Genomic DNA, 25,762 nt, shown 5'->3' with positions numbered 1-25,762 from the left:
AAACAAAGCTAACCCTGCTAGCATGCTTTTGTTTGGCTCACAGAGTTAGCTGAACTGAAGAAACATCAAACTGAAATAAACATTGTGGACCAAAAGTCCAGGACCAATGCACATAATTGCAGCCCTAGAATTTGCAATAAAAAGCCAGCCCTTTCAGATTTTTTGGGGGACCAAAAAGGTTATCACCATTGTGAGGTGCGCAAGGGTTGCAGTTCGAGTACAAGAGTCAAACCGTGTCTTAGTGTACACATGTGATTTTAATCATTTTTTTAAACTTATCATAGAAATAACACAAAGAGCTTTTTACAGAACACAAGAGCAGGAAATGGCTTCTATGGATGAAAAAGGAATATAGGAGTCATACACCCACAGTGGACCATATAGCAGCTGAAAGACAGATATTTTCTTGAGGAGCAGATGACGACCGTAACAGAGCTAAAAGGACACGCATGACTTATGTGGACAGACAACAAAAACAGCTTAAACTTGTTGCTCTTTGTCTGTTGAATGTTTACATAGGCTTCTGTTTATTAAGAATTTCGTATCAGTTCTCAAATATACAAATATTGATTCATGTATACTGTCCTTATCAATAAAGAAACATTTGGGAAAGTTGTGACAGTCTGTACAGCTTCAGTTGCTGCTCCCAGTGGCTACAACATTAGTTAGAGCAGTTTTAAAGCTGTGACTTCTTACTCTCCTGCCACTATCTGCGTGTTGCTGTTTTCAAATTCTCTTTGTTCCAAGAAACAACAGCAACATCAAGATTAGCAGTCTACTACACTTGATCTTTTTGCAGAGGATTTGGATTTTGCATAAAGGAACCTGTTTTCAGTGAATTTTCAGTTTTAATGCCATTCCCTGCATGCAGACGTTCCACAACAATTCCACCCATCACTGTTTTGAGGGAACACCAAAGCCACGTCCTTCATTAAGCTCTGTCCATGACGATTGTTATTTGTTCAAAGAAATACAAATAGGCCAGAGTGTTTTTTTTTCCGTATAGCAGAATAATAGTGAAGTGCAGTCAGATAGCTATGTACTACAGAACAGGCTGCTTAAGGGAGACTAATCATTAATACAGATACACTGTATATTGTGTGTTGTATTTGCACTAATCATTGTGACCTCCTTTGGTATTAGTACCAAATGTATTTGACACAGTTGTCCAGGCTCAGTGAACAACATTCAGCTGATGATGACCCAGTATCAGAAAACATTATAGTGTGCTCTTCATAGTTTCCAAAGAAGATGAATGACATGAACTTACATTTACTCTGTGAAATCTCATCAAATAGAAAAATGTGTATACACTGATTCTGACAAACAAATAACACGGGAATCTCACACATACAATGTATGTTAAATGTTAATGTTTTTCTTACCATCTGTGTTCTCTCTTTCCTGTGCTCCTCCATTCTTCAGATACTAGATAAGTTGTTGGACAGGGAAAGTCAGACCCACAAGCCCCAGACTCTCAGCTCCTTCTACTCAAGCAAGCCAGCAGCTGGCAGTCAGCGCAGCCCGTCTAAGCATACTGCCACCAGCCACAGTGGGGTGAGCGGAGCTACAGGGGGTGTCTCCAAACATGCCCCCTCATCTTCCCCTGCAAGCAATTTGGCAGCCTCTTCCTCCAGCTCTTCGTCTGCTGTGGCGCCTACTGGTGAGGAGGTGGCTCCTCAGGCTGAACTGAACACAGTGCAGAGCAGTCCAGCAGGGGAGAGTACTGCTGAGAACAGAGAGCATGGTGAGAAATTCCACTTCTGCCACCCTGTCTCTTGTCTTTTTGCACTGTAAAACATCCACAGTAACTTAATTGTCAAACAATTATTTGACTTGGTGTATTTTCACTGTGCAGCCAGCCTTCTCTACAGTGCATGTTCTCGTTTTGGTTGAAAAAAAAGTACTTGTGCATCAAAATTAAAACATTGTAAAAAAAAAAAAGTTTAGTATATTCCAGCTGTTATTTAACAAAGTGAAAATGTCGTATATTCTGGACTCATTACACGCAAAGTGAAATATGTCAAGCCTTTTTTTGTTTGATGCACTGGTGTAAGTGCATCAAGAGCTGCCAGAACCAGAGATGACGTCAGAATCTGAACTAAGGAGATAAAGACCTGGACTGTTGCTCAGTGCTCCAAAGTCCTCTTGTCAGATGAAAGTAAACTTTGCATTTCAATTGGATATCAAGGAACCAAAGTCTAGAGTGAGAGTGGAAAGAGTGGAAAGACACAGAATCCAAGGTTTTTGAAGTCCAGTGTGAAGTTTCAGCAGTCTGTAATGATTTGGGCTACCATGTCATCTGTTGGTGTTGGTCCACCAGGTTTTATCAAGTCCAGAGTCAACACAGCGTCTACTAGGAAATTTTAGCGCACTTCAAGCTTTCATCTGCTGACAAGCTTTATGAAGATACTGATTTCCTTTTCCAGCAGGACTACTACCAATGGTTTGCTGACCATGATATTACTGTGCTTGATTAAACCTGAACCCCATACAGCACGTGTCAAACTCAAGGCCTGCGGGCCAAATTCAGCCCACCACATCATTTTATGTGGCCCGCGAGAGATGTGTGTTTCCAAATCTGATAAATTATTGGGATTTACCTAATATAGCATAATATAATGTTATAATTTAGGTTATATTAACACAGCAATGTGCCTACATATATTTTATTTCAGGTAAAGGCATGTACAATATTTGTACATAGAATAAATAATAATCCAATGCAGAGACAATGATTTAACAGTATCTTTAGGCGTCGTTACATTTATAGTCTTACAGTTACAACTGGCCCTTTGAGGGCAAACAATGCTGATGTGGCCTGGGATGTAAACGAGTTTGACACCCCTGCCATTCGAGGTATTGACAAGAGGAAGATGAGAAGCACCCAAAGCAAAACAGATGAGCCGAAGGCTGCTGTCAAAGCAGCCTGAGTTTCAATAACACCTCAGCACAGTTAGAGGTTGATCGCATCCATGCCACGCTGCACTGATTCAGTAATTTGTAGTAAAGGAGCTCCAACCAAGTATTGAGTGTATAAATTAACATACTTTATAGAAGTTGGACATTTCTGTATTGTAAATCTTTATTTGATGGAACTTAAGAAATTTTCCAATATTTGAAATATTTCTTTTTTGATTTGAAAAGGATTGACTTAATTTTCTGTCCTTGCAGTTTCAGATGGGCCTCCATCATCAAATGACCAGCAGAATGAAACAGCTCCATTTAAGCTTGAGGCTACAGTTCCCAGTCGGCTGGCACTGGGGCTACGTTGTGGATACAGCCAACGCTGCTGGGGCTCACCTGTCCGACAAAAGAAGAAACACACAGGTGCATACTTTGCAATGTCTTTATTTTTCATACAGAACACTGCATCCCTTGTTCAGAGAAACAACTTAACTTACATCAATATTATTGGACAGGCGCTTCAGACTTTACCATGAAACAGCCTCACACCAAAAGTGACCCAGCACACACTCATTATGGATACAAAACATGATTGAATGAAACTGTTGTTTGGACAGGCATGGCGAGTATCGACAGTAGTGCTCCAGAGACAACGTCAGACAGTTCCCCCACCCTCAGCCGGCGGCCGCTCCGGGGTGGATGGGCTGCAGCATCTTGGGGGCGGGGCCAAGACAGTGATAGTATCAGTAGTTCATCGTCTGATTCACTGGGCTCCTCCTCCTCCAGTGGCTCTCGCAGGGCAGGAGGTGGTGCAAGGGCCAAGAGCGCTGACACCAGCAGGTAAACATGCTCTTCCTCTTCATCAGGACCGTAATTTATGAATCTGTGTGTAGAGTCCATGCTTTAAGATGTACGCAAAAGGTAAAAATGATGCATGCCAAATCATAATCACATGTGTAAATCTGTATGCATGCAGGCTTTATAGATCACAATGCTGACAGGTTTTGATGAACTCCATTGATGTTGTATTCCTATTGGTTTGGTGCCATTTTACTATTCACAAGTACTGCTGTTGTGCTCGAGTTTCTAAGACTACTACATAACCTACCTGTCAGCAAGGTTGTAAAGTTTGTGAAGGCTTTATGCCTTTGTAGCATGTGCGTGAGAAAGAATACCTTTCCAGTGTGTCTAATCACTGAATTAAAAAGAATAATAACACAGTAACTTATTGTTGTGAAATCAATATGTATTAAAGAGGTCTCTTCTCCTCATGATAGGATTATAAAATAAATAAAAGGTAGCTAATCCTCTTTAGAGCAAGGGACTAATTGCCTAACCTTCTCAATCCTCAAAGCTAATCTTCCTCAAATCCTCAGAAGCTACTTCTAAGCTAAGGGCTACCTAAAAAGCATGCCTCTCCTTAGAGTTGCTCCTCCAATACTCTTGGAGCTGAGAGAGGAGTTCACGTCCTAGCAGAGGTACACACATGATGCATACCTTTAACTTAAAGCATTAAATTGTTTCATAAAAAAAGGTTAACAGTGTACATATCTGTGGTAAAAACCTATATTGAATGCTTACGAGGTGCAGTCAGTGTTCTTGCAGGTGGAAAACACAAATAATCATATCATGCTTTCTGCTAAAGTATTCATAAGCAATCTTCTGAGAAATGAGCCCTTGTGCCTGGAAAAGTACTGACAGAAATGGGGCCTTGCGATGTGAAATACATACACTGTTATTACTGACAAGCAGCATTTGCTAACTTAATTGTTTATCTTTAAAAAAGCTTGCAGTAGAGCATCATACACATAAAAACAATCAGTAATATGGCTGTACTAGCGCCAGTGATCCAGTATGTCTTCTGCAGTTAGTAGAACATGAGTATAGCAACCATATTCCAGTTCTTGATGGATATGCTTAAGAAGATGGTTTGAGATATGGGAATCCTTTGCCAGTAATATAGGATGTTCAGCCTCTGCAGCCATAGATGACCCACTTAGACAACTGCTAACTCTCAGGACACTATCTTCAACCAGTGGGCAGTGTCTATAAATGTGGCTACAATCACTCATACTTTTTTAATTTTGCTGCCTGGAGAGTTCATCTGGAAACCTCTTTCTTTGGCAGAACCTGACATCTTCAAGTCTAGCCTACTGAAGCTTCTACAGTGACAGATAACTGGGAACTGTCTCCCTCTTGAAATTGTTCACGTCTTTCTCAAATGAATATCTTTGTTGTTCCACATCCACGTCAGACTTTGCAAGAGCCATGCTCAATTGTGGCAACAAGACAATAGCCAACTCCTAAACATCAAGATCCAAGTTACAGATTTTGTCAGACCAGCATAAGACTAAAAATAATTTATCAAGTGAGTCACGTCATCAACCTTTCCTTTGGCCTGTACAGTATTCACTGCCACAGCTTTCTTTCAGGGTTATCCGGTGGTAGTTGACGGATACCTTCAGGACTGACACACCACTCGCTCTCAGGTTGAAGGAGAGACTGTCAATCCCCATTTAGAAATTTCCCTTTTAGAAGTGCATCCACTTTCAAATCTCTTAAGGCCACATCAGCTGGGTTAGTTTTGTTATCTACGTACATCCTCTTAAGAAGATTGTGAAGCCTTGAGAATTTCTGAGACCCAGTTGACAACAAAGACTCTAAATGTATAAGTCTTAAACCTGATATATTTGAGCACAGATGCACTGTCTGTCCAAAAGATAGAATCTTGAAGCTTCGTATGGCACTCTTTCCTCCATAAGCCACCAATGCAACTTACCATGGTGGCAGCACCGTAATCCATTTGAGGAATGGTAACAGACTTCAGTGAAGCAACCCTAGCCTTTCCCATGACAAAGGCACTTTGTACTTGTTAGTGTACATAATGTGACAGCAGGGACTACTTCATAGTCATCTTCAAATGGTGCAACTGTGCCATAGCTGATTTTCCATAGTCCACTGGTTTCAGACATCTCATAATGTTAAAACCCTCCAAAAGACAGACTTACCCACTTGTAAGCTGGACACTACCTTTAGCACAGATTAAGGCAAGGTTATGGTAAAGAGATACTGCTTCCTCTTGAGAAGTCAACACACACCAGACAGTTGTGCGCATAAGAAACAATGTAGAACCCTGTCCACAGCTTCAAGGCTAGATTATTCTTTATTATCCTCTGCGCATTTCCTGAGCGTAAAATTGGTGCAGCTGGGAGACAGTGTTGCTCCAAAGAGATGTATCATCATCCTGAGGTCATGAGGTCTTGATTTAAATCCCCATCAAACCACAAGGGAAGTCTCAACAAATCAGCATCTGCAGCTGGTATCCTTGGTGGGAAGGTAGAGCTTGGACAAAGCAATAAACTATGAAACTATGCTGCAGATCCAGATTACTTATTTAGATTCTTGAGATCAGGCTCTGTACTCTCTGTGTAGAATACAGCTTTAGTTTTTTAAATAAGTCTCTTTTGCATCTTGATTCAGGCAGTTTATTCAATTCTTTCTGGCAGAGCCTTTTAAGTCCCATCAGAGTGCGTGGAAACTGCTTTACAAAGGTCGTCCTTTTAAATTTTGTATGGGGTTTAAGTCTGGGCTTTGCTGAACCACTGAAGATGTCCATAGAGATGTAGTAGGAAAAGCACAGGTAGAATTAGTGACATCTTAGTTTCAGAAAATGTCACATGACGTGAACCACAATGCGCAAATGCAGGACCTCTCCCTTAGTGGAATTCACCCACATGTCAAAATGTCTGCTGTCAAAAATGTCCATTTGGAGTGGTGCAGCTATGTATAACAGATTTGCTAAAATGTACAAAAACAAAAATGGCAATTTAATCCAGTTAAAATTAACACAATAAAGTGTGCAAAAAATAAATAAAATAAAATAACAGACCACTTACTCTACACTGTTTCTATCTTTATTTTGACCAGCTAAATATACAATCTAATGACCTTCCCATACATTTCTCTGTGTTCAGGTACAAAGGACGACGTCCAGAGTGCCACGCGCCCCATGTGCCCAACCAGCCATCAGAGGCAGCAGCCCATTTTTATTTTGAGCTGGCCAAGACTGTGCTGATCAAAGCTGGAGGAAACTCCTCCACCTCCATTTTCACCCAACCCTCAGCCAGTGGGGGTCACCAGGGCCCCCATAGAAACCTGCACCTCTGTGCCTTTGAGATTGGCCTGTATGCTCTTGGCCTCCACAACTTTGTCTCACCCAACTGGCTGTCCAGGACATACTCCTCCCATGTGTCTTGGATCACTGGTGAGCAGAAGCGTCTGTGTGAGAGAAAAATAGTCAGACAAGTGAAAACCCAGATTTTTGAATCCAGTGTTTTGTTTTTCTTTACTTTCTTGCCTCCTTTGACACACTTATGTCCCTACTTCCCTTCCTGTCCTCATACTGTGCCTTCTCACCTTTTGTCAGGCCAAGCCATGGAGATTGGCAGCGCTGCCCTCAACATTTTGGTGGAGTGTTGGGATGGTCACCTCACCCCTCCAGAGGTGGCATCACTGGCAGACCGAGCATCACGGGCCAGGGACCCCAACATGGTTCGGGCGGCAGCAGAGCTGGCCCTAAGCTGTCTGCCTCACGCTCATGCCCTTAATCCTAATGAAATTCAAAGAGCCCTGGTGCAGTGCAAAGAGCAGGTACTGGGTGAATGGCTTTACAAAATAATAGATCACACTGTTACTGAACATACTGGACTCTGCTGAATGTAGGTGTGCTTTGTTCCAACAAGATATCTATACTCATTAACTGGTTAATTGTAGTGTACATCACTATAGTGTCATATTAAGAAAATGTGTGGTTGTATAGTGCGAGTAAACAAAGTGTAAGAAAAAAAAAAGACAAACCTTTTTCTAGGAGCATCAGTAGAAATCAACTGGACTTCTCTTTAAGGTTCTTGAAGATGTTTCACTTCTCCTCCAAGAGAAGGAGAGGTGCCTGAAGAGGCCTCTTCGATGAGAGGTGAAACATTTTCACGAACCTTAAAGAGAAGTCCAGTTGACTTCTACTGAAGCTCCTGGGATTACCATGAGCTGGATGACTGAGAATCTCCACAGACATAAACCTTATTAATCCCTAACTGGGGAAATGTAGAGTTACAGCACCTAAATGCAAAACAAAAATACAATAGGAGTAAAAACAAGGATATAACAAAGATTATGTACACCTTTAACATGCACAGATGAGGCATGATGCATTTACATATGGATATGTACAAATGTGACATGTTGAAAGGGTAATAATAATATAAATACTAAGAGTTTAGGAACAAAAAAACAGAAAACATTAGGCTAGGAAATCAACATTTTCATCAGAATGGAATCTAAGTTTGTGTGTGTTGCTGCAGAGGTAAAGTAGAGACCATGGGTTCCCTTTGAGGCAACAGGGCACTATGTTGGTAAGAACAGTGATCCTGTCCCTGGGGCTACATCAGGGTGCCCGTGTCAAAGGAAGTGGGATGTGACGGAACAAAATAAACCAACATCCACTGCAGCTGCATACCTGTTGCCAATGACAAATGCTTTTTCTGATTAAAAAGGTGGTCTTAAAATCAATTAAAGTCTCACTAGATGTTAAGCTTTCTGAAACCTGTTGCTGTCAAGTGACCCTGTGTTCTCCGCTGATTTAAACTAGTGAAAAAGAAAATTCATGATTTATGTCCCATAAATAAGCGAAGAATCCAGTGATCATAGCGATGTCCTCTTCACTCATCATATATTTTCACCCCCTCAACTCTCATCCTGTCGTTCCTCATCTCTCTCTGTCTCCTTCCAGGACAATGTCATGCTGGAAAAGGCCTGCATGGCCGTAGAGGAAGCAGCCAAGGGTGGAGGTGTGTACCCAGAGGTTCTGTTTGAGGTGGCTCACCAGTGGTACTGGCTGTATGAGCAGTCAGTGGGAGGGGGCTCAGGCCAGCAGCGGGAGACCTCTGGGCGCTGTGGGGCCAACGGGGGTTCAGGCAGGAGGCCACCAGAGTCCAGCTGTGGTGTTCTGGACAATGGAGCCAACATGGAGTCTTCAGGGGTGGCAGCAGTCACAGCTTCAGTCACTGCAACAGCCGTTGTACCTGTCATCTCTGTGGGATCTACTATTTACCAGTCCCATGCCATGCCTGGGCAGGCTATGGCTCACCCTCACAGCCAAGGTCTTCACCCCTACACCACCATCCAGGCCCATCTGCCTACGGTCTGCACCCCCCAGTACCTAGGACACCCTCTGCAGCACGTCCCCCGGCCCACTGTCTTCCCTGTGTCTGGGGCTGCGTATCCACAGGTCAGAACTCTTCTTTATTTAATGATTTGGCATTTTGTGGAACTCCCTTGCTAAGAGCGTGTCCACAGCTTGAACTTGATACTACAGTTTTGACAATGTCTTCACTCATTGTATTTAACATGACATGTTTGACCATTTTCAAAATTTTCAAAAATATTGCAGTGTTGCATCCTTAGCTCAGGTAGAAAAGTTGTCAAACTGGAAAAAAAAAGAAAATGGGATAACTTAATTCATGTCTGTTGGAGCTGAAATAATTAGTTGTATAAATATTATTAAATATTAAATATATTAAATGTAAGTACAAAGGCCAGCTTCTCATTTGTGCATGTTTCACTGGTTTACTTAGTAATGTAGCAAAGTAAAGTAAGTATCTTTAGGTTAGAAATGGTTAGTTGAACAAAACAAGCAAAAACATGTCTTCCAATATGAGATGTCTAAGATTATCTGCATGGGCTCCAGAAAATATATTTTAGCTACTTTTATACACCTCAAAGATGGTGTCCGTATTTATGCAGCACCTGTACAAAGTCTCCACCGCCCCCTGGACATTGGCCCTTTTTATTGTGATTCAACATTGATTCATGCGAAATTTAACCTGGCTTTTTTTGAAAGAAATTTACCAAAATGATTTTTTCGTGTCCAGTTGAAAACAGATTTCTACAAAGTAGCGTCAGTTAAATAAAACACATAATGTAAAATAAGTGATTGTATACATTTTAGTGACTCACGTAATCTAACATGGGTGCAGCCAGTTAGTGCTAGAAGTCACACAATTAGTGAAATGGAAATTATTTGAGGTCAGTAAATGTGACTCATGTGATTGCAGTATAAAGACAGCTGTATCTGGAAGGTCCAGTCATTAGTGAATCAGTACTCCTGGATAGAACTCACCTTGAAGACAAAAGAACATTCAAGTCAGGCTTCAAGTCAGGGGATGAAGACAAGAACATTTCAGTCCAGTTAGGCAAATCATTAAGAAATGGAAGGAATATGGCACATGCGTAAATCTGCCCAGAGTAGGCCTACCTCAAACAGAGAGTGACTGAGCAAGAAAGAGACTAGTGAGGGAGGCCACCAAGACACCTATGACTCCTGTGAAGGAGTTACAGGAAAGAGACTAGTGAGGGAGGCCACCAAGACATCTATGACTCCTCTGAAGGAGTTGAGACCAAAATTAGCTTTTTTGAAATCACGTCCTTCATATCTATTGCTTTTGTGCAACACTGTTTCTGCAACACAAAAAATGTAGTGTTATTTTTTATGGTAGTAGAAGTATGTGTACATCATTCAGGCTTACGTCTTATGTGTGCATGTGTGTGTACTTCCTCAGGGAATGCACCCAGCCTTCATCGGCGCTCAGTATCCGTTCTCAGTGGCTGCCGCCCCCCAGCCACCTATGGCAGCCACAGCTGTCACCTTTCCTGGTGTTCCTGTACCATCCATGACCCAGATCGCCGTCCATCCCTACCACGCTGAGACAGGCCTGCCCCTCAGCACCACTGTAGCAGGTCAGGACTACACTGTATTTAAAACCAGCCATTATCATTGTTGTTCTAAATTTTGTCTATCTTGGGTCTTGGATAACAAGGTACCGTGGACGGAGCTCATGTATGTACGTCAGTGCTTATCAGTGTCATGTGGTCGTCGTGTTTACAGTCGGCAGTGTCCACTCTGGCCCCACCATCCAGGCCATACAGGGAGCGTCACTGCCGTCTCTCTCCTCCCAGCCTGCCTCATTGGTCAGCACACCTTTCCAAGCAGAAGACGACCAGCACAGTCAGCCAATCAGCCAACAGGGCCTGCACTACCTGCATTCTGCCTACAGAGTTGGTGAGGAGTTTGTGCTGGGTGATGATATTTTTATCTAACTAGTGTGCATGCTGTGCAACAGGCAACTGAACAAACGTGATATCTGATGTTCTTTTCTATGAAGGCATGCTGGCATTGGAGATGCTAGGCAGGAGGGCTCACAATGACCATCCCAACAATTTCTCCAGGAGCCCCCCTTACACTGAGGACGTCAAATGGCTGCTGGGACTCGCTGCAAGGCTAGGTGAACCTGCACATAAATTAATAAAAAACAAGTTTAGCATAAATAGTTAGAATTGTTCCTGTTTTAAGTGTTTTTCAGCAGTTTCAAAGTGCTTCACATAGTTGAAGCTGGATTAAAACATTCCAAGACTACAAGTAGGCAAATAAATTCACATTAATAAAATGCAGAAACTAAATATCCAACAATAACATAAGACAGAAAGAATAAAGCCCATAATAATAAGACAAAATACAGTCGTGACTCGATAATCCGACACTAAATGTAAAACCTTCTTTTATGTCGGATAGCAAGGCTGTTGGATTGTCAAGACTGAGGTCGAGATACAAGGCGGGCTTGATGCTTGAAGGGTAATTTGTTGTTAATATGTATTGTTTATAGTTGTTATAATAACTAGTGTGTTGTTAGAACACTATGCATTGCTGGATTTTACACCTAATTGCGATTGTGCACGTTCTGGCCAATTCCACCCCGTCGGAGCGCACCCCTAGGGGGGAAGTGGCCAGAACACACAGACAGTATTTGACTGCTGATGCCGGTTGAGTTAGCGGTCACAGTTCTGTTTCCACCATTGGTGGCGGTTGAGGTGGGGGAGTGGCGGGCAAGATACACTCCATCGTGACAATCCGTGTTTACTTCCGTAAGCACTGAGCACGCTCGCTGCGTGTGACGTCGATGTGTCATCTTCTGCGCATGTGGGACACTTTTGGGTCGTATGAAGTTCACACACCAGATCACATACAAGTCGCATTTAATTGAAAATGTGAACAAACTCGCAAAAAAATCTGATTTCACAAAAAAAATCTGAAATGAGCATTAAATTCTGCAGTCTGAACGTCACCAATCTGTCGGATTATTAAATCAGATAATATTCTGTTATCCTTATTTGTGACATAAATGTCATGTCGTAATCGGAATCCAAGGCTGTCGGTATGTTAAGGCTATTTTTAATGGGTTCCGTTTGTTTTTCCTAAAAACCTGTTGTATAGCAAGGTTTTCGGATTGTTAAGGGTCGGATTATCGAGTCACGACTGTAGATAAAACATTGTGTTAACACTAACCAAAATGTATGTGAATTGTTTTCATGCTATGACTACTTTCACACTTCTATCACCGAAAGTTTAATGTGAATCTGATCGATAGATAGATAGATAGATAGATAGATAGATAGATAGATAGATAGATAGATAGATAGATCACAGCACAAAGAGCTACCACCACCATAAATACCAATAAATCGGCAAAAATAAACAATATGAAAATTTAAAATGCAAAATGATCAATAAGTGTAATCTGTCGGGTAGAAAAGTCCTGTGTGAAGTGTACTGCAAATAGTAATGTGCAACAAAACAAGTACAACACAAGTGTGCAAAAGGCAATTTCAGTGACAGAATTACAAGATGCTACAAGGCAGAGAGGGCTGAGAGCTCTCTGCCTACCAGGGGTGATGAGTTGAACAGGGTTAGTACTTGTGGCAGGAAAGATTTCCTGTAGCTGTCCTTGTGGCAATGGAGCTGGACCAGCCTGTTGGAGAAGCTGTTCACCGCTGCCTGTCCAGCAGGGGGTGAAGAGGGTGGTCAGGGTTATCCAGGATGGACAACAGCTTATTTAAAGTCCTCCTTTCCACCACAGCCTCCAAACATTCTGGTTTGCAGCCAATCACAGAGCCGGCTTTCCTGATCAGTTTGTTCAGCTTGCTCTTATCACCGGCTCTGATGCTCCTCCCCCAGCAGACCACTGCAAAGTACAGGGCGCTGGCCACAGCAGACTTTTAGAAGACCTCCAACATCCTGCGGATCTCAGCTTCCTCAGAAAATAGAGTCTGCTCATCCCCTTCTTGTACACGGAGTTAGTGTTGGTCCTCCAGCTCAGTCTGCCGTCGAGGTAGACACCCAGGTACTTGTACTCCTCAACCATGGCGATGTCCTCACCCAGGATGTGTAGTGCCTTTGTAGCTGTTGTCTTCTTCGATCACTGTCTCCCTGGTCTTGGCCACATTGAGATGCAGACGATTCCTACCGGACCACTCTACAAAATCACCCACCAGAGCCCTGTACTCCTCCTCCTGTCCATCTCTTATACACCCTACAACTGCCGAGTCATCAGAGAACTTCTGCAAGTGGCATGACCCGGATTTGTACTGAAATTCAGAGGTGTATAAGGTGAGCAGAAAAGGAGCCAGCACAGTGCCTGTGGAGCTCCTGTACCTCTAACCACCACATCAGACAGCGCGCTGCCCAGACGGACAAACTGCGGTCTGTCTGTCAGGTAATCAGTGATCCAGGAGATGGTGGGCATGTCCACACTCATCACCTGCAGCTTCTCTCTCAGCAGAAATGGCTGGATGTTGTTGAATGCATTAGAGAAGTCAAAGAATGTGACTCTCACAGTGCACCCAACACCCTCCATGTGAGAGAGAGCACGCTGCAACAGGTAGATGATGGCATCATCCACACCAAGATGTGGCTGTTAGGCGAACTACAGAGGGTTCAGTGGTGGTTTCACCCGCTGTCTCAAGTGGGTCAAGACCAGCCTCTCCAGCACCTTCATAACATGAGAGGTGAGGTCAACGGGTCGGTAGTCACTCAGGTCTGATGTAGACAACTTTTTAGGAACCGGGACCAGGCAGGAGGTCTTCCACAGCACTGGTACTCTCTCCTGGTCCAGTCTCAGGTTGAAGAGGTGACACAGGACTGGAGACAGCTGGCCAGCACAGGTCCTGAGGATCATGGGGTTGATGCCGTCAGGGTCTGCAGCCTTCCCAAGATGGAATCTCTCAAGTTGTCTCCTCACCTGGTCAACAGTCACAGCCAGACGGGAGACAATCGTCTGTGATGGGGGGGTTGCATATGTGGAGCTCAGCAGAGGGGACGTAAGGGCAGAGGGGGGAAGCGTTAAGAGTAGTGAGGGTGAATGGAGGCCAGTGTGTGAGGAGGGGGAGGCAGTAGGCTGTGAGCTAAACCTGTTGAAGAAAAAGTTCAGCTTATTTTCCCTCTCCACGCTGCCAGCTGGTACTCTGTCCTTCACCTTGAACCCAGTGATTTCCTTCATACCAGCCCACATCTCCTTTGAGCTGTTTGGCTGGAGCTTGGCCTCCAGCTTCCTCCTGTAGGAGTTCCTGCACTCCCTCAGCTACACCTTGAGTTCACGCTGCACCCTCTTCAACTCCTCTCTGTCCCCAGCTCTGAAAGCTTTCTTCTTCTTGCTGAGAAGTACCTTCAGGTCACTGGTAATTCAGGGCTTGTTGTTCGGGAAGCAGCATACAGTCCGGGCCAGCAAGGTGTTGTGTTCACAGAATTTGATATATTCTGTGATGAGGTCTGTCATGGTGTTGATGTCCTCCCCATGTGGTTCACAAAGCACATCCCAGTCTGTATACTCAAAGCAGTCCTGCAGTGCGTCCTGAGTCCACCTCGTCACTGTCCTTGTGCAAACAAGCTGGTGTTGAACAAGAGGGACATACTTTGGGGAACACAAGACGATGATCTGCTCTGCCCAGCAGAGGCAGCCCAGTGACACTGTATGCATCCCAAGCATTTGCATACAGGAGGTCCAGGGGCCTCATTTATCATCAGTGCGTAGAAAAGGTTCTAAATTCTGTCGTACGCATGAAATTTAGAGTGTGCGTAAGTACAAAGAAATCTGTATTTATCAAACGTGCATATGGGGGTCGTACGCACATCAGTGTTGATAAATCCCACTTGTTCTTAACCTCCGTGCTTGTGCACGTTGCCTTCAGAAACGAAAAACCTCTTTGTAAGCAAGTGAAGATTAATTTTTTTCCTCAGTTGTCGTCATCATCGTGGCAAAAAGGGTGAAAAAAGAGGATTTTTTCTGAAACTGAGATCGAGGCACTTCTCAGCGAGGCTGAAGCAAACCAGAAAATATTGTTTGGTGCGTGAAATGTTGGGATAAGTAGCGAAAGAAAAAAATGCTGCATGGGACAAGATAACCACCACAGTTATTTCTGGTGGGTCAGAAGAGATCGCTGGCAAAATTGGTGGTTTGACTTTAAGCTCAGTGCCAAAAAACACATCACAGCCCATGAAAGAGAACTGACTGCAACTGGGGGAGGACAAATTAATACCGAACTTTCACCCAGTGGATAACCCTGATCACTACAGATGAGATGTTTTAATAACCAAACTAAATCCAGCTAAAATATCTCACACTCTGTAACGCCCTCCTGCGGACCCACCACCCGCAGAGGGAATCATAGGAGTCGGGTGCAGAGAGGACTGGGCGGCAGTCAGGAGGGACTGCCTCAGCGGCCTGGTCCGCGCACACAGCTTCTGGTTATTGGGATGTGGAACGTCACCTCACTGACTAGATATAGTCGGCCTCACCTCCACGCACAGCCTGGGCTCTGAAACCCAACTCCTGGAGACAGGCTGGACGCTCCATTTCTCTGGCGTTGCCCGCGGGGAGAGGCAGCGGGCTGGAGTGGGTTTGCTTATTGCCCCCCAGCTTAGCCGCCACGTGTTGGAGTTTACCCCAGTGAACGAGAGGGTCATGTCCTCTGGGTTGGGGACAGGTCTCTCACTGTTGTCTCGGCCTGTGGGCCCAACAGCAGTGCAGAGTACCCGGCCTTCTTGGAGTCCCTGGGAGGAGTACTAGATAGTGCCCCAACTGGGGACTCCTTTGTTCTACTGGGGGACTTCAGTGCCCACGTGGGCAATGACAGTGAGACCTGGAGAGGGGTGATCGGGAGGAACAGTCTCCCCGATCTGTACCAGAGTGGTGTTCTGTTGCTGGACTTCTGTGCTAGCCACAGATTGTTCATCACGAACACCATATTCGAGCACAAGGATGTACACAAGTGCACGTGGCACCAGGACACCCTAGGCCAGCGGTCGATGATCGACTTTGTAGTTGTATCATCAGACCTCCAGCCACGTGTCTCTGACACTTGGGTAAAGAGAGGGGCAGAGCTGTCCACCGATCACCACCTGGTGGTGAGTTGGATTCGCTGGCAGGGGAAGAAGCTGGTCAGACCAGTATCTCGGGGTCTTATTCACGAGTGAGGGACGGATGGAGTGTGAGATTGACAGACGGATCGGTGCAGTGTCTGCAGTGTTGCGCTCCCTTAGAGATAGGGTGAGGAGCTCAGTCACGCGGGAGGAGCTCAGAGTAGAGCCGCTGCTCCTCCACGTCAAAAGGAGCCAGCTGAGGTGGCTCGGGCATCTGCTTCGGATGCCTCCTGGATGCCTCCCTGGGGAGATGTTCCGGGCGCGTCCCACTGGGAGGAAGACCCAGGACATGTTGGGGAGATTATGTCTCTCGACTGGCCTGGGAACACCTAGGGGTCCCCCCCGGAAGAGCTGGAGGAGGTGTGTGCGGATCGGGAAGTCTGGGCGGCTCGGCTCAGGTTGCTGCCTCCGCGACCCAACTCCGAATAAGCGGGAGAAGATGGATGGATGGATGGATGGATGGATGGACTCTGTAACACTCACCAATAATCCAGCCGTCTTCAGCAGCTCCTGCTTGGAGACCCACAGAACTGTTCTGCTCAATGAATAAATCGTGCGTTCCTCCAAGCCACCGGGCAACAACGTTGGATAATGACAAATACACATCGCAAATTGTCTGAACATTGATTGAATGAAACCCTTGTCTATTTACAAAATTCAGCTCATTTAGTGATGCTGCTTTGATTGCTATGTGGGTGCAGTCTATGGCTCCACTTATGTTTGGGAATCCAGCGATGGCGTTAAGTCCCTGTTTGATTTACGCTCATCGGTGATGGCTGTAAGGGACCTGGATGTAGGCTGGGGCCAGGGGAGTTATGGCATCCAACACTGCTGGCTTGATCCTGCTCGTGGTGGCTGGGAAATGCCACATATGTCTTCAACCTCACGCTGGAATGTGCGGGTGGTCAAAATCCCTGAATGCTTTCTATTTGTAGTTTCACTATTCTACCGCTAGATTATGTGTGTATGCATGGTCAGAGTTGTGCGTATATTTACGCACATTCCTAAGTATAAGTACAAGTTGATAAATTCCATAGTTTGTGTAGGAATATTCATACGCACGCTCTACGCACATATATGTGTGTATGCACTGATGATAAATGAGGCCCCAGGGTTCTATTGTTTCTTGTAGGGCAGTCAACATACTGGTGAAAAGTTGGTAAAGTCTTGTCTAGTGTAACATGGTTGAAATCCCCAGTAATAGTTGCAAAGGCATTCAGGTGTTGGTTTTGGAGTTTAGCCACAGTAGTGTGAATAGTGTCACAGGCTGACAAAGGGATGTAAACAGCGACAATAATAGTGGAGGTGAACTCTCTGGGCAGATAAAACGGGCGCATCCCAACAGCCAACAGTTCAATGTCCGGGCCACAGAAACATTCCTTGACACATGACTGGGACTACACCACCTCTCGTTCACAAGCAGAACCGTACTGAAGCCGAGTATGGTCACATTGTGGTCCAGAATGAGTGAATGCAGCCATGTTTCCGTGAAACAAAGCACGCTACACTCACAGTATTCCCTCTGGGTGTTAACCAGGGTGCTGAGCTCGTCCATCTTACTCCCCAGAGACCACACGTTCCCCATAATAACCGCCGACACGGAGGGCTTGTATTTCCTCCTCTTTGCTTTCTGCTTAGCTCCAGCCCTCCAACCCCGACATTTCTTGCGCAACTCCTCCAGGATCTCGGACCTCGCACCAGGCAGCAGCAGTGGTTGTCGCATCGCCACCAGCTGTTCACGACTGTAGACAATGGTCCTACCCCTGTCCGCGTGGCTTCCCGGTAAACAGATGGTAAAAATAACCAGGAGAACCACGAAGCAACTTGCGACAAACTTCATAGTAAAAAAGTACCCTTAGATTCTGAAAAGTTATCCAAGTTTGAAAACAAACAATTTACCAAAAAAGTAAGCAAAATTATAAAAATCACCAACACTGAACAGGAGCTACTGTAACAGGCTGCCGCTGCGCACGGTGCCGGAATGATAACTGTTGCTTCTTCTTTTTTATGTCTTATTTATTCTTTTCCTTTTTTTTCTTTGCCTCTATCCTGTCAGGAGTCAACTATGTATACCAGTTCTGTGTTGGAGCAGCAAAAGGTGTCCTCAGTCCGTTTGTCCTGCAGGAGATCATCATGGAAGCTCTGCAGAGGCTGAACCCTGCCCATATCCATGCCCACCTCCGAACTCCTGCTTTCCACCAGCTTGTCCAGCGCTGCCAACAGGCCTACCTGCAGGTAATCTACATCCGCTCTGCAGTCTTAGCTCTATTCAGAGTCAGTAAGAAAAATGTTTTTTTGTTGTTTTAATCTGGAAGAAAATATCAGATAAGCAAGGCATGATGAAGCTGTTGTGACTAATTACAGACAGGCATCATCAACTCAGTAGGGCTGTGCTGGTCATGGTCTTGTCTGAAAATAAGTACAGTTTTATTTCACTTATTCTGATATCATATCCTGCTTTAACTTGTTTAAAAAATTAATCGTGGCAACTCATTTTCAGTCGACACAGAAGCTATGGTAGATGTGAACTTCACGTTTGTTCCACTGATTTAAGACAGTGAGTGAATCCAGAGTGTCCTCGCACTTATCCCTCCCTCTGTCTCTGCAGTACATTCACCACCGGCTTATCCATCTGACACCTGCTGACTACGACGACTTTGTCAACATCATTCGTAGTGCTCGAGGTGCTTTCTGCCTTACACCTGTAGGTATGATGCAGTTTAATGATGTGCTGCAGAACCTTAAGAGAGGCAAGCAAACCAAGGAGCTGTGGCAGCGCATATCCCTGGAGATGGCGACCTTTTCCCCCTGAGTGGGACTGAGCGTGAGGAGTAGCATCAAGAGCCTCCAGCATTGCTACTGCCACGACACTGAGCTGGCCACATTTATGCTGTCTGGTTCTGTCAAAAACCCTGCTCCCTGCCATGTGGATTTAGCAATGTGTACACAGGCAGCACAGTCGGCTCCTGTACCAACCCACAGACTTCCTTTTTTAATATTTGTTCATTCACCCTGAGCTCAGTGGAGAAGCCTGTTCACCTTCCTACTTGTCCTTATTCCTGACTGACTCCACACTTTAATTTTATCATGGTTCATATCTGTGTCACTGTGGAATTACATAGTACTCCTTCCTGTCTTAATTTCTCCTAAACCGAAGACTGATGGGGACCTCTCACCGTCTCTACTCACTTCATGTCCAGTGTTTAGTAGTTTTGTTTTGTTTAGTTTAGTTTTGAATGAAAACCAGTGAGAGCAACTCATTTTCATGCTGCAACATTCCTGTCCAGAGTGGGAGGTGCTGAGACCTCATTCACCAAAAGCTTGTCACTATGGATCTGAATCTTTGCAGCGTGGGACAAAAGGAAGATTTGCAAGGAAACAAGATTTAATATTGGAAATTTTATTGTCAGTACGGGTGAGGATTTTTTAGAATTTTGTTTAATCTTTTTTGATACTTTGTACAGACTATACCATGTATGCAGAAAGGAATGGGAAGAGAATGAGACGATGTTGGAGGTGATGTTGTTGTTGTTGTTGTTGTTGTTGTTGTGTGGGATCCATATTTACATTTCAGCTTGCCTGGCGAGTGAACACAGCTCCATACCAAAACCAGAAGTAAGGTAACCCCTGCTGAGCCAAGCAGAGCCCACAAGGGCTTCTCCAGCCGCATTCTTCCTGACTGTCCAACACTTAGAACATCTAGGTTAGTCTTTTGTTATGACTTGTCAGGCCGGGTTTCATTTTACATTTTTTATGATATCTATTTTTTCAGAGCTCCCCAAGGCAGCATGACAGACAGGTTTTTTTTCCCTAGTAGATGCCACAATCAAGATATCATCTTATGAAGCTCCACAAACTTTCAGAACCAATCCATTTTTGTTAAATATAAATATGCTTCACAAAGGATTTGACATTTGACAAAGATTTAGTCTGTAATGCCTTCCTACCACAACAACTATACAAAATCCAAGCTTATTTACATCAGCATAAAAATTTGTATAACATGACCCAAGAATGACTCTTAAGAAGTATTGAAATTCCATACCCAGCTCTTCTCTCCCGAATCACTGGCTAGGTAAAGTACGTAAACTAGTAGATCTGTGTAGAGGACAGTCCCCTGCTGGCAAGTTTAGGGAACCAGGTGTGCACATTTTTTTAGGAGAGGTGGTAAAGTTAGCCAGATATACATTTGCCAAACTGATCAGATAGTCCTCATCTTCATTCTTCCAGTGCTCCCCTTTTTGTACAATCAAAACATATAGTTTGAAAACACTTTGAACAAGCAAATTATATTGATTTGTCCATTCATTAGCCACACCCACTTTATCCTGTGGGGTGTCACCTATTCTAGCTGACATAGAGCAAAAAGCAAGGTGCACCCTGAGCAGGGCCTGAAAAAACATGTTGTGAGTCTTATCTTTGTGTAGTTTGTCCAACCACACGTCGCGGTGCAGTGTCCTCTGTGACTTTTCCAGTACACCAAACAGGAGTGAGCCTCTCCCACACCACTACGACCATGATTGGCCGATCGACATCTCTGATGAATCAAACATTCTGGCCACAATCGAAAACAAACTTAAGGAAGCCACACAAAACTGAAATGCGTGCTTTTACACTGTGTGACTGGTTTGGTTTTACAGAAGAAAGAAAACTGGGGTCTAAGTAGTTGGTCTGGCAAATGTACATTTTAAATTCAAAGAATACGCAATGGATAAGTCAGTTCCATACAGGGGTACAGTGGCTGCGGCTCATTTTTCAGCCAGCTTCTTCAAAGATTCTACATCAAAACAGAATACATGCCAATGTATCTGTACCACTGACTACTGTGTCTGTGTTTTTTCATCTGAATTTGTAGGCTCTTGGAGGTGTTCAGTATCCCAAATTCACTGTGCTGCTTACTTGTCTCAGTGAGGCTACAGCTGTGATTTTGCGATACCACTACAGTGACTCCTTTGTAGACTGTCTCACATGTGGACAATGCATCTACTCCTCAAAAGATCATACATTCAGAGAAGATGACTTTGTAACACAGTGGCCCTTGAATGAGACAGGACTGTGGTTTTGCTATGAAAGTGCAGCTTTGCTGACCTGTGTAATGCACATGAGTCCAAACACTCACCCAGACCTGTCAAGAAATTAAAACCCATGAGTGTGTTTGAGTGGCCACTTTCTTCAGTGTGGTTAGCTCATAGACCATGGTGCTGTTATTTTAAGACATGTTGATGCTCTCTGTCCAGGCAGCTGCTGTGGTTCTGAACCTGCCTGTGTAATTGGTTCTGGACCTCACAGGTGAAGGTGACTTAGTAGAAAATGTACTGTGATATTTTTGTATTCCTCAAAAGTGTAGCTTGATTGAAAAGTTCTATATGTGCTGATTGCAAAAGGTTCTAATTTAGAGTGAAAAGAATAAAAAAAAAAAAAAAAAAGCAATACTAAAAGTGTAGAGTTTACTTAATAAAGATCATTCAAAACACTGCCTTGCTGTGGCTGATGTGTGGGATTCAGCTGTGTTCAGATCTACAGGTTCTCAACGGTTTCCACAAGAGGGTGTAGTAGGAGCAGTTACCAGTTGTGCAGGCAATGTCAAATGTTCCTCTCCTATTCCCCAGCATCCATCCATCATCTATACACCGCTTAATCCTCACAAGGGTCACAAGGGGCTGGAGTCTATCCCAGTTGACTCAGGGTAAAGGCAGGGGACACCCTGGACAGGTAACCAGTCTATCATAGGGCTACACAGAGAGACAGACAACCAAGTACACTCACATTCACGGACAATTTAGAATCAATTAATTTCAGCATGTTTTTGGACAGTGGGAGGAAGCCAGACAACCCACGCTGCACGGGGAGAACATAGAGACTCCAAGCAGAAAGATCCCGGGTGTCCTCACCAGGAAGCGAACTGGCGACCTTCTTGCTGCGAGGCAACGGTGCTAACCACCAACCACCTTGCAGCCCTATTCCCCAGCAGTTCATGTTAAATACAGTATATCAGATTTTTAGTTTTCCACATTTCTGTTCAGCCGAAGCAAATGTTTTATCACTATGTTAATTAGTAGAGTTAGGTTAGGCCATGTTTGTTGACAATTGTTACAATAGCTTTTTTTTAACAGTAGCTTTCTGTTTGCCAGTCTCCCCTAAAACATTGACGCCCATGAAAATTTGATGCATGTGCCATATTCCTGCCATTTCTTAGTGATGCATATAACTGTACTCCAGGGAATATTTAGTGATTTTCAAATGTTTCTGCATCTGTCCCCTGACTTTTTACATAGTTGCTTGGAGTGTTCTTTTGCATTCATGGTGTAGTTAGAGGCAGGAGTACTGATTCACTCGTATCTAATCCTTCCCAATACAGGCGTATGTATACTACCATCACTTCAGACACATTTACTGCAGTCAGATCATCTCCATTTCATTAATTGTGTAACTTCAAGCACTAATTAGCTACACTTATAGGAATTACACTCATGAACAATGTTTACATACTCTTCAGTCTTCAGTTTACATTGGCTCCTAGAACTTTCTTGCCACAAAAAGTAGTCATACATTATAATTCTTAAATGGATCTGCTGAGTAATAATTTCACATACAGCAATGCTAAAATTTGGTTAAATGTCCCATGGCCACTTTCACCTCAGCTGGGTGGTTTTGGTAGCTGTCCACAAGTAACTAATTAGTACAGTTTAACAACATTTGTTGGCTTTTTGTCACAGTCGACAGGTTCTTGATACAGTTTCAGGCAGGACCAAAACCTTGGTCCTGGCATGATTTATCCTATTCTTTACCATTTTTGATGTGTGCTTGGCGTCATTGTCTTGTTGGAACACCCAACTGTGTTGAAGATCAAATCCCTGGCTGTTGACTTTAGGTTTTCCTGGAGAATGTGGAGGTAATCCTCCTTCCTTATGATTCCATTAACTTTCTGTAGAGCTCCACTTCCACTGGCAGCAAAACAGCCCAACAGCAAAATACTGCCACCACCATGCTTGATGGTAGGCATGATCTCTTTGGGGTTATGGTCTACAACTTCTCTCCTCCCAACATATTTCTGGTCATTGTGGCCAAAAATCTCAAACAGGCCTTTTCTTTGTCCATGTGATCAGCAGCCAATTTTAGTCAAGCCTTAGATTTTTGTTTCTAGAGGAAGGACTTTCTTCTTGCATGACAGCTTCTTATCCCATGGTGATGTAAAACACACTTGACTGTGGACACTGTAATCTGTGTTCCAGCAGCATTTAATTCATCGTATACCTACTTTTTGGTGATTCTTGCTTGACTCTTGACCATCCTGACCATCCTAAAAGTGCAGAGTTTACTTAATAAAGTTTATTCAAAACAATGCCTTGCTGTGGCTGATGTAGGATTCAGCAGGGCTTATTATTCATTTTCCCTACTGAGGCCAAGAAGTTGAACCATTCTGCTGATTTACAGGTTCTCAACAGTTTCCACAGGAAAACACACTTGACTGTGTTCCAGCAGCATTTGATTCATGGCAGACCTATACTTTTTGGTGATTCTTGCTTGACTCTTGACCATCATGACTAATTGTCTGTCAGTAGCAAGTGATAGCTTGTGTATAAAAAGGAAACGATTCATATCACTATGATATGTAACCAACCGGGCAGAAAAGATTCTGTATTCTACAAGATGTTGTGGGTAACCCAGTTCTTGACAACATCAAAGCATATAAAGACCTATCAGTCAAAGAATATGAATGACTATAAGTCATACATGATGAAAAAGTTGGCTATTTACATGTGCTGAAAAAGACCATGGGATATGGATGATCACTCACAAAAGCTTGCAAGTTGATCTAAGAGGTTATTAAGATTCATATTAAGACGGACAATTAAAGCTGTAACAGATGATCAGGAAAGTGAAAGTGAAAAAAAAAGTATCTATTGAAAAAATGTTCAGATCCACATAACAAAATTAAGATCCTTACTTTGGATTAACTAGAAAACTAGATTCACACACTATTACACTTAAATGGAAAACTTCTAAGGCAATTGCAGTACAAGTACTCATCTGGTGTAGTACTTCAGAAAAACAAGATATTTTCCAGTGCAGACAGTAAATACTTTTGCAAGTTCACATTCAATGTGCAAATGCATTGAGCCAAGTACAAATCCTTTTCTTCCCCAGAAAGTCTTTTTTCACATCACAGTCTCATCCAATTAAGTACTTACTCCTCAGATTCAACATACACAGTCACACCTCGCAGTATCTTATTAGTGTGTTTCAGTGGTATTAACAGGACATTACACGTCATAATAGTTGCTTTGATATCTTACTTCTGTTTAAATCACAGTATATTTTTTTCCCATTATACCGAGAAAGCAATATTTGAAACATCATTTTCAGCATTGCCCAGGCTCATATCACATACTTTTCCTTGAAGAAGGTAGTTACAGTTCTGAGAATTCAACACATCACAACAGCTGTCTAACTGGAACCTGTGTGTGAGGACGGTAACCTTTCCCTGAACGTCAGTAAAACTAAAGAGATGATAGTGGACTTCAGGAGACAGCAGGGAGACAGACCCCCCCCATCCACATCCACATCCACATCCACATCGGCAAAGCTGAGGTAGAAAGGGTCAGCAGCTTTAAGTTCCTTGGCATCCACATCACAGAGGATCTGTCCTGGTCGCTACACACAGATACTGTGGCCAGGAAAGCTCGCCAGCTGCTATATTTCCTGAGGAGACTGAGGAAGTTTGCCATGAAGACCAGCAACCTGGGGGGCACTAGCGAGCCACAATGGAGTAAGACGCACTTTCTGGAGCTCCCACAGAGTCTCTCCAAATAATATACACTGAACAAAAATATAAACGCCCCATGTAAAATATTGTTGCCATGTGGAGTTAACAACTATAAATGAGCATTTGCTGACATTTTATTGTACAAAAGTAATATGTCTCTTGATTTGTGTATAATTTTTAATCTAACTTGCTGTCAGTGAGCATTACTCAGTGAGTTGTTTTTTTACTCAGTGCATGGGTGGGGCATGTCCAGTGGGTGATCAGACAAAATGAGCAACAGCTGGACAATCCTTGGACTGGGGACAATAAAAGGCCGCCCCAAAATGTCAAATTATGTCACAAGTCATTATGCCTCAGATGTCGCAAGTTATGCGGGAGCGTGCCATTGGCATGTTGGATGCAGGGATGTCCACCAGAGCAGTAGCTGCACGGCTCAATGTCCATTATCGGACCATAGATCGTTTAAGAGTTCGTTTCCAATAGACTGGCAGTACTGCAATTCGACCTCATCCTCGTCGGCCACGTGTGACCACTCCAGCACAATATCGCCACATCCGGCTCGTCCATCTGCGGGATCGGCTGAGACCAGCGACACACACAGCTGATGAGACTATTGGTCTGCACAACAGACGCATCACACCTCAGACTGTTCGTAACCGCCTACGAGAAGCAAACTTGCATGCTCGGCGCCCTCATCGTGGTCTGGATCTCACTGCTGTACGGCGTAAGAACCGACTTGCATGGGCGAATGCACATGTCCAATGGCCCTTGGCACGCTGGAGAAG

General features: G+C 43.9%; 1 protein-coding gene across 1 annotated transcript in view; it reads left to right on the top strand.

Moving 5' to 3' along the window:
- zswim8 (zinc finger, SWIM-type containing 8) overlaps nt 1-21,685 on the top strand; it is a 57,555-nt gene extending 35,870 nt beyond the window's left edge. The window contains exons 16-26 of the mRNA XM_008281519.1: nt 1,426-1,747; nt 3,175-3,330; nt 3,525-3,747; nt 6,882-7,171; nt 7,334-7,557; nt 8,693-9,190; nt 10,521-10,698; nt 10,847-11,020; nt 11,124-11,243; nt 18,267-18,445; nt 18,819-21,685. Of these exons, the coding sequence (XP_008279741.1) occupies nt 1,426-1,747; nt 3,175-3,330; nt 3,525-3,747; nt 6,882-7,171; nt 7,334-7,557; nt 8,693-9,190; nt 10,521-10,698; nt 10,847-11,020; nt 11,124-11,243; nt 18,267-18,445; nt 18,819-19,022 (2,568 nt within the window). The 3' untranslated portion in view covers nt 19,023-21,685. The remainder of the gene's footprint in view (nt 1-1,425; nt 1,748-3,174; nt 3,331-3,524; nt 3,748-6,881; nt 7,172-7,333; nt 7,558-8,692; nt 9,191-10,520; nt 10,699-10,846; nt 11,021-11,123; nt 11,244-18,266; nt 18,446-18,818) is intronic.
- The last annotated feature ends 4,077 nt before the right edge of the window (nt 21,686-25,762 follow it).

Source organism: Stegastes partitus, unplaced genomic scaffold, assembly GCF_000690725.1.
Source record: "Stegastes partitus isolate 25-593 unplaced genomic scaffold, Stegastes_partitus-1.0.2 Scaffold235, whole genome shotgun sequence".
NCBI classification, from domain to species: Eukaryota; Metazoa; Chordata; class Actinopteri; family Pomacentridae; genus Stegastes; species Stegastes partitus.
Note: the sequence above shows the minus strand (reverse complement) of the source record. Positions and strands in the feature narration are given on the sequence as shown.